The 14,899-nt window shown below is 37.4% G+C and overlaps 1 protein-coding gene across 1 annotated transcript; it reads left to right on the forward strand.

Moving 5' to 3' along the window:
* Positions 1–845: 845 nt before the first annotated feature.
* On the forward strand, positions 846–14,059 carry NAPG (NSF attachment protein gamma). The gene is made up of 12 exons (XM_005153474.4): positions 846–957; positions 3,043–3,110; positions 4,272–4,356; positions 4,968–4,985; positions 5,554–5,584; positions 6,060–6,169; positions 6,306–6,372; positions 6,965–7,035; positions 8,121–8,199; positions 8,713–8,792; positions 10,169–10,298; positions 11,118–14,059. The coding sequence occupies exons 1-12, from the start codon at positions 902–904 to the stop codon at positions 11,265–11,267; spliced, it is 945 nt and encodes a 314-aa protein (XP_005153531.1). The 5' UTR covers positions 846–901; the 3' UTR covers positions 11,268–14,059.
* Positions 14,060–14,899: the final 840 nt, after the last annotated feature.

Consider the following 14,899-nt stretch of genomic DNA (forward strand, 5'->3'; position numbering starts at 1 on the left):
GCTTACCTGCAGTAAACCCAAACATGTAAATAGTGCTTCTTGTCACCATTTGAGGTAGGAACAATCACACAACTCTGATTCCTGTAAGCTGTATGGACTTTCAGTGACTCAACTCTTATGCTCTGATAAAGAGTTTTACAAGTTTAACCATCTTCTCACTTTTTCTCTCCTGTGTTGATAAATACTTCTCTTACTCAGATTGTGGGAATACAATGAGAATAAATATCTTCCTGTGCTCTATCACCAACTTTTTGTTACCCAAAGATGTTTCATATTAATAAGGAGTGAAGGAAACTGGACGAATGGACAGTAACACAGACGTCAATTCAGTTACCAAGTGTGTAACTTTGGTATCTTGCATGTTTGTGTAGCGTGCATTAGCAACTCTGGCATGCTCAACCACCACTCACTTCACATTTCTGTGCCAGCCTGGGAACTGCTTCTTATTTTTACAAATACGAGGCGAGTCTGAGGAGTACGCCTCAGCAAACAGGCCTCGGGAGGCTTCTCTCAGAAAACAGCAATCAGAACTTTCCGGCTTTTGGCCCTTCAGTTGGGCATTTCTACCGAAAACTGGAGAGACCAGGGCTGGGGGGCTCCTCCTCTGAGAGGGGCTCAGCCCAACACGACGGGCAACTACTGACCTGCGCAACCTCTGCCAGCTGATACCACCCAGATGGCTGCTGAGGAAAGAGCAAGACAACTTCTCTTACCAAAGATTGCAGTCTACGGCCCATTTACCGACCTTAACCGCCCTACACAACGTCTGCTCCACACACCCCGGCCACAAGGACCGTCACAGACGCGCAGGCGCAGTGACGAGATACATAGCTGAGCCCCGCCTCTTGACGCGCCGTGAGCTCTGCGGCGTCCCGTAGCGGCGGTGTGGGGTGCTGGCGAGATGGCGGCGCAGAAGATCAACGAGGCACTCGAGCACATCGCTAAAGCGGAGAAATAGTGAGCGGAGGGGAGGGATGCCGGGGAGGGAAGAAGCTGGTGAGCGGGTGCGATGGTTGTCAGTTCAGCGCTCGGGCTGTCAGGCCTGCCCGACTCCCCTACCCCACGGAGGCGGCGTACCGCCTCTTGCTCGAGTGGGGCTCCGCGGTATCGCGCTGCTTGCTGCCGCTGTCGCCCCCCGCGGCCTCTGAGCCCAGGGGCTGCTGTCCGCCCGGTTAGTGCGGCCGCTCGACACCCCGCAACTCTGGGCCGCGACGGGGAGGTAGGTTCCTGGGAGTTGTAGTTCTCGCCGGCGCCCGTTCGGGGAGTGGAGGCCTTGGGGGAACTACAGTTCCCATGGTCCCTTGCGCCGAGTCTTGAAGAGGGGTCGCCTGTGGGAAGGTGGTGGCCGCACGGAGGGGCTATGGGGGGACCGCAAGTGCCTGGTTGTGAGAGCTCCGGGAAATGGGAGGGAGGTGCAGGGCTGGGGTTGGCCGGCGCGGAGGGAGTAGGAGGACATGGCTGTTTGGCCTCTGTTCTGCCTCAGAGGTCTCCCTACAGGGGCTGCGTGCTAGAGGTCACCCTTCTTCCCCGATCTGGGAGAGTAAAGCAGCCCTTAAAACTAAGAAGTCGGTGAGGCTTGAGGGCTGAAGCCTGAGTAGTTTCCTTAAGGGCCATGTAGCCTTTATTGCTCTGACCCTAACTGGAAGGCCAGGGAGTCACTTCTGGTCTTCTGCTAAAGTTAGCGGGAGAAAGACAAGTGGGAAAAAAGCTTATGGGAGTCTGATAAATAAGAGTTTAGATTTGCTGAGATGGGCTGTGTGTGTGTGTGTTTCCTGTCCATGAGAACGCTGTCATTCTTTCTTTTTAGATGGCTTCAAAGACTTATGCTGACACTTACTTTAGAGGGCTTAATACCTACATGTGATAGTCTTTTAATATGTATTTTAACACTGAATGTAGCAAATTTGTTTATAAGTTTTAATTTCAAAGACTACAGTGTAGATGTAATAGAGCTGACTAATCCAAAGATGCTATAATTTAAGCTAGAACAGTGACGGGCCATTGGGAAATCATAGATCAGAAGTATAAACTGTGATAGAGGAGAAACTTCAGAATAAAAACATCTCTCTCTCATTATCTTACTCAAATTAGTTGACCAAAAGTGCCTTTCAGTGAAATTCAATTTAAGCTTATCCTGGCAAGCATCTGAAATAAAAGATGCCTACATCTCAAATTGTGTGTGGATTAAAACATTGTCTATTTCAGCTCAATGCATTTGAGACTTTGCCTGTGGTTAAAACAACACAATATAAGGACTTGATTTAGAGCTGCATGCTGTGGTTTTCAGTCAAGTAAAACAACAAAACCAACTCGAAGTCTATATACAACGGTTTTTCCAAATTAGACATGAAGTGTCTGCCTACAGCAGATATGGAAATTGACTGTAAAGTTATGGTAATTTTTATATTTGTTTTGGAATTGAAGAAGTCATAATATTGAAATCAGCATTGCCTAGTGACTCACCTCATTTTGCAGGTTTTGTTTTTGTCCTATAGATATGTTCTGTGAGTGCATATGGTGGGATTTAGTGTCATATTCTATTGTAGACTTATAAATTATATATAAGGCTTTGTCTTTGTGTTGGTAAGTAAATGCTTTCATTTGTGAATGCAGTGGAGAGTCTTCAATAATTCTCAGCAGCAAAAAATTACTGTAGAGGTACACCAGCATCTTTGCGATGTGTAGCAAAAAAATGTCAGGCTTTGTGGTGTTAGAAATCTTGAGATGCCATGTTGGTGTAGGTGGGAAAATTTTTCTTCTGTTGACTAATTACAGTTGAGGAGCTGGACTTGTGAAGACTCTAGGGATGGTGGAAGCATGTTAGGGGAGACATGTAACTATGGGAGATCACTGCAGTGCTTTATGCAATTCTGAACAATAAGCAGCATTTATTTTGACAGTAGCGATGCCACCATACTACTGGCATATAGGTAATTGCTTCTTTTCACAGGTAGTCTACAGTTTGAATATATCTGAAGTGCTTTGAAGGTAAAACATAAAATCTTTAAGAATTGTTAATAGGCCTTTCTTCTTGCATTTCAGTCTGAAAACTGGATTCTTAAAGTGGAAACCAGATTATGACAGTGCAGCTACCGAATATGGGAAGGCAGGTATGCATGGCTGTAAATATGGCCATATACTTTATTGTTTCAAAGTATTCTTTAAGTTTAATCCTGGTAGAATTTTACATATTTTCAGTACATTGCTTTGTAGGTAAAACTGTTGTGAAGGCAAAGTTGAAACAACAACAACAAATACTCGTAGTAGCATGGTAAATTAAATTTCAGATTGTACTTGAAGATCTCTGACAGTTGTCAGAACGTTTTTTTTTCCCCAAGCCTATAATTTCTACTTTGTATATTATTGCTTGTGATAAACATAAAGCTTTCCTTCTATCACTTGTCTGTCTTCTGAAACCTATGAGTTTACCTACAAAATACAAATATTTGAGCTGGTTTTAAAACTTCTCTTTTTCATCATATTAGGAAACATGTCCTGACAAAGACTGTCTCAGTAATGTAGAGAGATGCTGCCAGGGTTTTTTTAGGCATAGTGAGATCTCTTTCATCCTTTTTTTCCCGCTCTACAAGTGTTACAATGAATGTAAAAGTCTTATTAATTGAGTCCTTTCTGCTCTTAAACAATTTTTTTTCTTTTTATTTTATAAGAGTTATGTATCATGGGGTTTTTTTTAGCCTTTTGCTGTAGGCATTCTTACTCATGCATTTAAGCCTGAATAGAAAAAAACCCACAAACTTGGAAAGGCAACTGGAACATTTATAAATTGAAATTTATTTTAAATCCTACTTTAAAATCCTATCAGCCTAATGGGGATAGAAATACATACTTGTGCCCTGAAATAGTTGTATCGAGGAAGCTGTTGTAGGTATGCTTTGTTGATAGTGCAGTTCTATTTCTGCCATACTGATTTTGTAGAATCTCTAATGATTAAATCTGTATACACATGCATTCCTGCAGTTCAATCATTAAAATATGGAATGAGTTCTAAAATCCAGGTAAACATGTTGCACATGATGTGTGGTACAATGATGATATGGACATGTTGGTGATGGTAACTGTTTTTAATGGTGACTAAGTGACTAGTGAAGCAAGGAGGAATGTCATAGGATTTTTTTTGAAAGAGCTTGGTAAACTGTAACCATTCATTAATGAGTCTGTTTGTATCTTTAGGTGGCTAAATTCTTGAGCAGAAGTGGTGATAAAATGAAATCTACAAGATGTAAATAAGAACTTTATTTGATTTCTTGCAGCTGTTGCTTTTAAGAATGCCAAGCAGTTTGACCAGGCAAGAGAAGCCTGCTTGCGGGAAGCTGAGGCACATGAAAACAATAAAGCGTATCTTTTCATTAAATGCTATTCTTTTTTCCAAGAAGCTGACTAGTTGCTACTTAGGATGGGGTAAGAGGAGTTGGGAGAAGAAGTATTTAATGTATTTGCATGTTTGGTCAAGCTAACAAAATTGACTTAAAAGGCACTTTCTATGTTCTCTGGTGGCAAAACTAAAAAATTCTTCTGGTTAAAAAATCCGTGTTTTTTCCAGTAATAACTGGAGTGATAAGATGCTGCCCAATGCCTGAGATGTCTGGATATTGCTTCAGAAATTATTACTTTTTTTTATTCTTAAATACCTGTAAGTGGATAGTATAAACTGAGTGTAACTCTGACATAGTTACAGTACTTGCAGTGGGTTTTAATATCCAAGAACATTTAAAATATGCTTTTTTTCAACTTTACATGCAGTTATTCTTTGGTATGTTACATTTATTCTGTCCTTAGAAGCACTACTTTTTTTTTTATGCCTTGCCTACAAATGTAGTAGGTTTGATTTTGCCTTTATGGGATTCCTTGCTTTGAAACTAGTACTTGTGTAAGACTTTGTGCTCTAATAATATATCTGTATTATATTTTGTGGCTTTTGTCCTTGACTTTGACAATGTTACTTCCAGTCTCTTCCATGCTGCCAAGTAAGTACAGAAGCACTGCATAATCTGAAAAAAAATTTCTAACATATGGTACAAGCACAAACTATTATTTTGATTTTGTTGTAGTAAATGGTATGATTCAAGTAATTTTGCTGTTTCAAAATCAGTTTAATGGAAGTGCAGGCTAGGGTGACTTGAAAACCTACAATGGCTGTGTGAAAAAGTAATCATTTTGACATTCTTCAGCACCTTTTGATGCCAAATGTTTTTTCTTAGATGAGCTTCCTGTAATCTTGAAGTTCTACACTGTTGAGCTTATAAAGAAACTTAACTAGAGTGTATTTCGTATCAAGCAGATAATGAGAAGCAATCCAAATATTGCCTGTGGGTCAGATCATGAGAAATAAATTTTAGTAGGGAGTGTGGGTTAAGTACTTAATTTGTGGAAGATAACATTACACATGTGCTGCCTTGTTAAATAGAACACTTGAAACATCTTCAAAGCATTAAATATTAATAGTGAAATGATAGCTGTTGCATGTTAACTTTTGCTTGATAACCACAGCTTGCTGAATATATCATAACTAAATTGTAAACTTTTTCTCTGCAGAGCTTATGAACAAGCTGGCATGATGCTAAAGGTATTTTCATTTACTAGTTTTTATTTAAAAATTCTGGCTTACAGTGAAGAATATCATGCATTGGGCCATTTTAGAAATATATGTAATATATGTATATTGAGGTGATTTTTCTGTTGATTCATAGTCTTGTGTGTCCTCCACCCCCCCACCCCCCCAATAATCTCAGTTGGTTAGGGAAGCCACATTTGTAATTGGGGGGTAAAATGTTTTTTCTGTTGTAGAGGGAAAGGGGAGGGCCTAATGTCAGAGGCTAATGGATGAGTGGTGCTGCTTCTGCTCCAAACTACCACAAATACTTGTCTTACATGAAAGTTTGGTAATTACAAGCTAATCTTACGGAATTTCACTAGCTCTATGAGCTTGTAAATAAAAGTTGGAATCCTAATAAATAAGATATTACAGTTTGCTTTGATTTGTCTAATTGTACATAAGCACAGTTCCTGACAGGAACTTCCTTCTGGCTATTGCTTTGCAGGAGATGCAGAGACTCCCTGAAGCAGTTCAGCTGATTGAGAAAGCCAGTATGATGTACCTGGAGAATGGAACACCAGATACAGCAGCAATTGCACTGGAACGGGCTGGAAAGTAAGTATGTCTTGTTGGTGGTTAGAATGTATGCAGTGCGTGGATATATCTCTGGTATTTTTTCTTGTCCTTTGATGCTTTTAGGTAAAAAATGCTTTAATTTCATCAGAAGAGAAATGGCTTATGTTTATTGCAGGTTAATAGAAAATGTGAGCCCAGAGAAGGCTGTGCAGCTCTATCAGCAGGCAGCATCAGTGTTTGAAGTAAGTTCCCTTCCCCTCCTCCTCCCTGCAATGATAAAGTACATGAAGATGAATGAAGTGGTGATTAGGATCAGTTATAAAGTTACAAAAGCTAAAAGAAAAAGCTAAAAAGGTTATGGTTATGTTCTGAATTATTTTTTCTTCTTTTCACATATGTGGCTGAGTAACAAGGCTGAAGAGAAGGAGATTATAAAAATTATGAGTCAGTTTGCTTTGCCTTTTCATTAGTTTGGGACTGATTGAACCTGAATTTTGTATGTTGCCAAGTTTTCTGCCTTTTGTTGGACTTTTGAGTCTCAGAGCCTAAAATAGTTCTTTGAAGGCAAAGAAGACCTTGCTTGATGCTCTGCCCATGCCATGAGCAGATGATTTGCCTTTTTCCTACAGCACTGGCATAGTTATTTATTGTCAGTGGTCACATGTTTCCAGATTAGCAAGTTTGCATTGATGTGACTTTGCTCTTGAGTGTGTGAGCTGTGGATATAATAATTAACAGTTGTTACAATTTACAGATGACATAGATTAAAGTTTAGTGGTCTTAATTCTGTGTGAATGAAATATGCATGCATGAGATTTTTTTGTTCTTTTCCAGAATGAAGAACGCTTGCGGCAAGCATTAGAAATGCTAGGGAAGGCATCAAGACTTCTAGTCAGAGGACGCAGGTATGGCTTTATGCCTCTTTTTTTAATGTAATTGAATCTTAAATAGTGATTTTATTTTAGTTTTGTTTTCTCTTCCTGTTGTTTGGTTTATATACTGTTACTTAATTCTGCTTTGAGATGCAGTTCATACTAAAATTCAGTTTCTGTGGAATATGCCATGTTCCTCCACGAGCCACCTGCTTTGTGTTCTGGGATAGTAGAATGTGGACTGTAAGGCTTTTTTTCCTTTGTGTTTGTTGAAAACCTAGAAAGTGTATACCGCAGCTTAAACTACTTCAGGAATTATTATTTTCTTTCTTCCACCAGTAATATGTAGTACTTAAAATCTTTTAGCTGTGGAGTATAAAACAGGAGAATTAGCTGACTAACCTCAGGAAAGAAATCTGTTTGCATCAGTCTGATTCTGGACTTCTTAAAGAAGAGTGTATCTTGGTGTCTCAGCGGGAGTTTATTTTAACTGTTAGTTGCTAGCACCGAACTTGACCTGCAGTTTAGCTTGGACTTGCTTCACTGAAACATGTAGTTACTTTAAGAAATTGTCTGTTTTCTAATTCTACTTAAAGACACTATTTCACTGTGGAATTGTATTCAGAAAAGTTAGAAAGGCTTTCACAGGTCTTTCTGTGAAAGCAAGTCCACATAGCTTCTGAAAGATTTGGTTGCTCTGCTGCTTTATAGCTCAAGTGCTGTTACTAGTTTTTAGGAGTTTAATATGCTCAAAAGCAGTTACTATGACTTAATATTGATCATGGATATCAGACTTACTGATTGTTTACAGTAACTTCATGACATAAATCTGTTAGAGTACATAACAAGGCATTCATCTTGTACAATGTTATGAAAAATCAGGTTTCTCTGAATGAATAGCAGAGACGTTCTTAACCTGCATATATACAACAGGAATGACTGACTATATCTTTATTCTGTTAGTAAGATCTGCTGATTTTCAGTTGTGTTCTTGTTTATTCCAGTAGACTTGTCAGTGCATTAGTTACACTTTGTATTTAGCCTCAGATTCATTACCCTGTATTCCTAGCACTGACACTCCTGGGTTTTTTTGTCTTTTTTTTTTTTTTTCTTTTTAGATTAGATGAAGCTGCATTGTCTCTTCAAAAGGAAAAAAGTATTTATAAAGAAATTGAAAATTACCCAACATGCTATAAGGTAAATTCTAAGAGAGAGTTTCTAATAGTGCATTTTATGAAGTTTTTCTGGGTAACTAAGGACAGCTGACATCTGACTGACAATGTACCTCTTGATTCAGGGGTCGGTTTCTTGCTAAATGATGAGAATTTGTGGTAGTGCATATTTCCCCAACCTCTGTGGTTTTTTCACTACTGTAATGTTGAAGATAAGATGCTGGTATTCACAGGAGATGTCAAAACCAGCAAACACCTAACATCTTTATTTTTATAAAAAAAGAACTAACCACAAAAACTGTTACTTGGTGCTAGAGTTCATTACAATGTTGTAGGAGGTCATCTATTTCACACCTGCTGATGATACGATTTACTACTTTATCACTGTGTTGTTCTATTTTGTGTAAGTATCTTAGAATCATTGTGGGTTGTAATGCCCTTTTTCACAGCAAATATTAGTAATCCCGTATTTTTCTCATACTTTATTGTTAATTTCTAAAGAATCGTCATGTTGATTTTTTTGTTTGTGTTTATTTAGAAAACTATTGCTCAAGTCTTAGTTCATCTACACAGAAATGATTATGTCGCCGCAGAAAGATGTGTGAGGGAAAGCTATAGGTAAGTCTTCTTCAAGTCTTATAATTTTAAACTGAATGTTTCATTAATGTCGATCTGTTCTTATGAAAGAGTGGTGGAAACACTGTCAAGAAATTGTAAGCCTCTACTTTGACTGACTTGCAGGACAATAATAGCATTCCCTGGTAAAAGGCTTTTGGGAATCTTTTTTTCACTCTTAACAGGTTTAGCTGTAATTATTACGGTAATTCTTAGTTATGTGGGATGGGTAAAATGAGATGAAAATCAGAATTTCTTCCCTTTTTTATTTCCTTGTTAAAAGCTGAGCAGAGTGTGTTATGACTGGCATTCTTGACTTACTGATACCTTTGGGTTGTGTCTTTATTTCAAATGGAGGAGAGAGGGATTAACTACTATAAACACATGTTTAGGATTAAAAGTGGGTATTTCTGGATGTTGCTAACTGAATTTTATTTTTTCAGAGTTTTGTTGCCGTATATGGAAGCCCTTAAAAAGTTGAAATTCTAACTGTATTTTAAAATTTTTTACAGTTTAAGGATGGAAATACAGAATGCGATCTCAAAGCGTGAAATAGCAGCATCCCAGTATAATCAATTAAACTATCTAGTATGGCGATTACATTGAGGGAAAGATTAACCTAAATGTTTTTGTTAAAGAAAAGTTTGCAGCATGTGAATTACTACATTTCTGGTTATGTTGACCTAGAGGATCTTGCCCTCATAATACACTTGAAGAAGAAAAGCAAGATTTCTACTTTTTGTGACTTTGTTAAAAATAGGTGATTGAATCAAAATATAATTTAGAAAGCAGAAGCTATTTCTTTTGAATACATTGAAATGAAGAAGGCATTCTATACATATGTAGGAGAAAATTTTGGTGTCAGAGTCTGGACTAGTGTTTTAACACTGGTTCCAGAGGCTTTCCCAGCAACTCTCTCTTTCAGCTTTCATTAGGTTTCAGTAACAAAATACTGAAACAACATAATGTATGTAAATTGTTTTTAGTGAAGTGATTCGAACATATGTTTAAGTTAATTTGTACATTAGTTCTAGAAATATTTTTCAAGTTCAGTCTTTAAACATCTTGCTCTTATTTTCTAAGTCTTCAATTTTTATTTTATATATGGAAACTAATTACAGATTTTTTTCTGTATGTGAAGTAGAGGAAAAGTTTATTGACTAGTGAGGAAAAAATGAAGAATTCTAATACTGTCTTTTTGTCTTGATTATGGTTCTTGCTCTCAACATGCAAACTACTATTACTGAAAGTATAATTTTATGGATATGAGCCACGTACATGGAGAAATCACAGTGGTTATAGACAGTTTTGTGGAATAAACAGTCCATCAGATTCTTAAGTAGATTGCTGAAATGCCCTAAATAAACAATTTCCTTCAGTATACCAGGATTTAATGGAAGTGAAGACTGTGCAGCACTAGAGCAACTTTTAGAAGGTTATGACCAGCAAGATCAGGATCAAGTTTCTGAAGTCTGTAACTTGCCACTCTTCAAATACATGGACAATGATGTAAGTAGGCAGTTCCTATGGATTTATCTACCCTGTGCCTTTGAATTTTTGTCTTCTTTCACTTTGGTGCCTGACAGAGTAAGTTCCCACATCATCGCTCTTTTGCAATGGTGAGAAGACTTAGGTAAAAGAGCAGTTTGTTATGGACTTGCTGTGTAAGTTTGACAGTTTGACCAAAAATTGGTTCTCTTCAGTTTGGTTCCTTAGGGTCCAGAGCAGTTTGCTGCTTATGCTTTATCTCAGAATTACCATATAGCTGATACAGTATAAACATTACAAAATAGGATGCCAAGAGGATGGCACTGTTGATGGTGCCCCTCCTTACCACCACCTTTTTTTGATAGATAGGAAAGGTGTGAAGTAAAAGAGACATCTGTCAGTGCCAAACTTTGTAACAGTATTGTCCAATTTTACTTTGTTATTATGCTGAATAGTAAAAATTACAGTACAGGTAAGACACTTTTAAGACTTAATACATGAACCATTATTAGATAATGCATGCAGACCTGCATTCTGAATTTTCTTTTTTACGTAGAGCTTGAAACACAGAAGCTGTAAGAGTGTGACAAAAATATTCTATAAAAAACAGTGTCGATATGGATCTTGCATCCCATTCTCAGAATGTTTGAGAGAGAAAAAAGGAACCAATGTTAAGCTCATTCTAATCTGGAAAAATATACTTTGAAAATAGCATCAATTGGTTTCTTATACTGAATGTTTCCTACATGTTTATTGTGTCAATCAGTTCTGTGCAGTGCAACTCAGCAAGTTGTTACTTCTGTGATAGTGCAGAAATTAAACTTTTCTTGTAATTGTCAGTATGCCAAGCTTGGTCTTACCTTGGTGGTCCCAGGAGGTGGAATCAAGAAGAAATCGCCAAATGCTGCACAAGACAAAGCAAGAGGACCAGCTGCAGTGGGCTCTCATGCTGATGAGGAAGAGGATGAATATTCTGGTGGACTATGTTAGCTACTGCATAGGTAGTCTTAAATATCTGACTTACTTGTGATGTTGAGAGTATCCAAAGGTACCAGATTTATCAGAGCTTCATTGCAATTGTGGTATGGGAATGCTAATATTAACTTGGCAGCTTCTGGGTACAGTGCAGGAGAAAAAGCATGATTGTACCTATCATCTTGAAACATCTTTGGACTTTGTTTCTTACCTGGTAGCTTTCTCAGGGCTCTGTCTGCAATTGATGGGAAAAATTTGAGATAAATTTTTACCGAAAGCACAGTTTAAAAGAAACCAAACCCCTAGAAGCACTGGAATATGGAGACTGGTACAAATTTTGAAATCCTGGATTTCAACAGCTGACAAAATTCTGTCCTAGTAATATGTTTGCAATTGTCTTCTGAGTTACACATACAATCATTCATCTGGCTGTGTGTCCTGTTTTAACACCATTGAAGGCAGCCTGTGCCATGCAGGATTTTTCACTAGTATAAACACTAGGGGGAGCATGCAGTTTATTTTCAACATGTTTTTACTCTGCTGTAGAATATTATTTTATTACCTTATTTTTTATGAGAAGTATCCACATGGATGTGGAAAATACTAAGTGAACTAATTTGAAGCCTAAAAATACACACACATCTTTCATGTTAAGAGCTTTATTGACTTCAAAATGAATGTGTGTGTCTAGTGTATGTCATGTCCACCTTGGAAATGGAAAGAGTGGACAACCTTTCTTGGTGGTGTTTGGGAAGCACGCTATAACCAAAAAAAGAAACTGAACGTAGCAGATAATGTGCATTGAATATAAAGCTCTGAAGACACTGTTTAACAAAAGCTTACTGGAGTGTTTCAATTATATGTTTGAGTTCAAGGGTGTCCGAAGTGTTTGTTTATTAATCAATACACTTATATTATGAAGACATTTAATTCTTTCATATTTTTGAAGTGTAGGGCAGCTGTCTCTTACAAAGAGCATTTTTCAAACTAGTTCATGATCCAGAGTAACAAAATTTTAATGTATCTACATTTTAATTTGGCTTCAAGTCATCGTGTTTTGCAAGCTTCTGTAGTGTGTTAAATGAGTTTGACCATTTTATGCTTAAAAATGGACATACTGAGAGCTGTATCTGTGGTCTGTTTCTTCAGAAGAGCCAAATCAAGATTGCACTAGGGTGAGATCACTCAGAATCCATCAGGGATTTGTGTGTGATACATGATGCCCAAAGCTCAGTTAAACAATAGACCAAAAGCACAGTGTTGTTTTGCTACAATTTCTGCCATATTAAGGAATTGGACATCTTCAAAAATGTCAAACATATGACTAACATATGTATGTGATGTCTGACATCAGTGTTGGACATAATTATGATGAAAATAAACTTTTAAAGGGCTAATACTTTCCTTAGGGTGGATGGCACTCACTAGCATTGTGGTGGGTTATGCAGTTTGCAGGCAGGGCTGCTATAAAAGTCATGTTCAGTTTAATGGGTGTTCAAAAAACGGTTTCATCTTTTTGTATTATGAAATAATCTTGGATTTGCTATTAATGATGCATATAGAAGCTTCTTTTGCTCTTCTGTAAAAGAGTCTAAACAAGATGTTTTTCCCTGAGAATGGTCACAGGTCTACATGAAATACAGTTTTCAAGACTTTTCTGTAACTTCTTTTTTCACCACTGGAGCAACTCACTCTGTTTACTCAACTTCTGCCTTCAGGGTTTGTTCATGAAGGTGAACCATGCACTTTTTATGGGGAGTCTTTATTACAAGTACTAAAAAAAAAATGCATGTGTAGGAGCATTGGGATCACCAGCTAATATTCTTCAAGCATTTCCTGCTGCTTCCAATTCTGAAATGAATTTTGTTGAATGGTCCCAAGGAGTTTGCTTTTTTGTGTGCATGAACAGTTGCAGATATCTGAGAACATGATATGCATAAGAAAAATAGTGACTCTTGTGTGTGCTTCTGTGAAATAACTTGCAGGCTTTATTTAAACTGTGCTTGTAACACTAACAGGCCCTTAAAAGAGAAATTAAAAGTTATGCATTCAGTTCTTAAAGCGTACTGTTCATATTGCCAAAAAAAAAAGATATGCAAGACTGTCTTCCCCACAACCCCATTACTTTCTATTTTCCCCTGTGCCAAATGTGGAGAATCTGGGATAAACCTGAATGTACTAAGCTGCCACTGAATGGGACTTCTCTGAATCTTAGGCATAGAATCTTAATCTGTGATTGCAATGTTGCTGTAAAGACCAAATCTGAAACGAAAGTGTATGAAAATAAGATGGTCTATTTTATATAACTTATTCTCCTATTTTAGGCAATGAAAGTGTGATAGGAATGTTAACTGCCTTTTAGTAAATGTTTAACTATAGAAGAAGCTGTATATTATGTGTTAGTGTTTCTTTCTATTTTTCAAAGCAATTTGCACACTTATGTAAATACCATTTAAGTGGTGTAACATGGGAAAGATACCATTTACAGCAAGGAAATTTCCAAAATCAGTGTTGACTGTATTAAAAAAAACAACAAACAAAAAAAACAACAAAAATACACCAAAACTAAATAGTGCATGAAGGCTGTGTGATGGCCAATGCAATGTATATGTAAAATTGAAAGATTTCTAAATTATCTGTAACTTAGTATGGCCAAGTGCAGTGTAGAACCTGTGCTTTATTTGTTCTTTTTCCAAATCTGTGGTGTATTGAAAGTACAAAATGTGTTTGTAACAGCTCTACAGATCCTGCCTCTTGAGAAGAGGCTATGTATTTCACCAACATGAAAAATAAAACTTGGAACTAAAGCATCTGTGCTAGCTTTCCCTGTTGTTGATCAGGTCCTGCTGAGCACCAGCACTTGAAAAATGAATATTGTTTTTTAATCTCAAGAAGGTTTTCTGTGTGACCATTTCTCTGCAAATCTTGCCACCAAGTGTTGCAGGTATATTATATGATCGAGGACTAAATCTTTTGAGTCTATAGGCTCAAGTTTGAGTGTTGAAAGTCAGTGGTGTCTAATCTCTATGGCGTATTCACTAGGTTACTGCTTATAGCCCATTTCACTTACCCTGTGGTTTTTGTTTTTCTAACTGACCTTTTGGTACCTTTCTGCTGGCTTTCATTATTTGAGGTGGTGACATATCTTAGGCAATTCTTGTCCCCTCAGAGTAAAAAGTATGTATGTGTCTTACTTCTCTGCTGATTGTAACAACTTGGTTGTTCATTGTTAATCTCTTCACTACTTGTATTTGGAAAATTATTACATTGGGGGATTGTCAGACCTGCATTTACTGCCTTTAATAACTTGAATTAGAGATAACACCTTTACAGAATATGTGAGCTCTTTAACACTTTAGAAACTTCATCATTGCAGAAAAATCACCTTTCCTACTCTTAGACTTGCTGGAGTACTTGAAGGCTAAAGAATCTGGCTCTGAAGGTTTGTGTGACAGGAATCATCCCTCTGATGTTGCGAATAAGCAGCGGTAAAAATGATAAGAACTAAGCTGCTCCTGGAAAAAAATAAAGCTTCTTATAAAACTAAATGATAAAAAAATAGTAGTGAACTTTTTTGAATGTAGGAAATGGAAAAAAGTCACCCTAACAACTAGTAGTGGTAATAAATTTGGATTAAGTATATGTAA

Source organism: Melopsittacus undulatus, chromosome 1 (genome assembly GCF_012275295.1).
Source record: "Melopsittacus undulatus isolate bMelUnd1 chromosome 1, bMelUnd1.mat.Z, whole genome shotgun sequence".
Classification (NCBI taxonomy): Eukaryota; Metazoa; Chordata; class Aves; order Psittaciformes; family Psittaculidae; genus Melopsittacus; species Melopsittacus undulatus.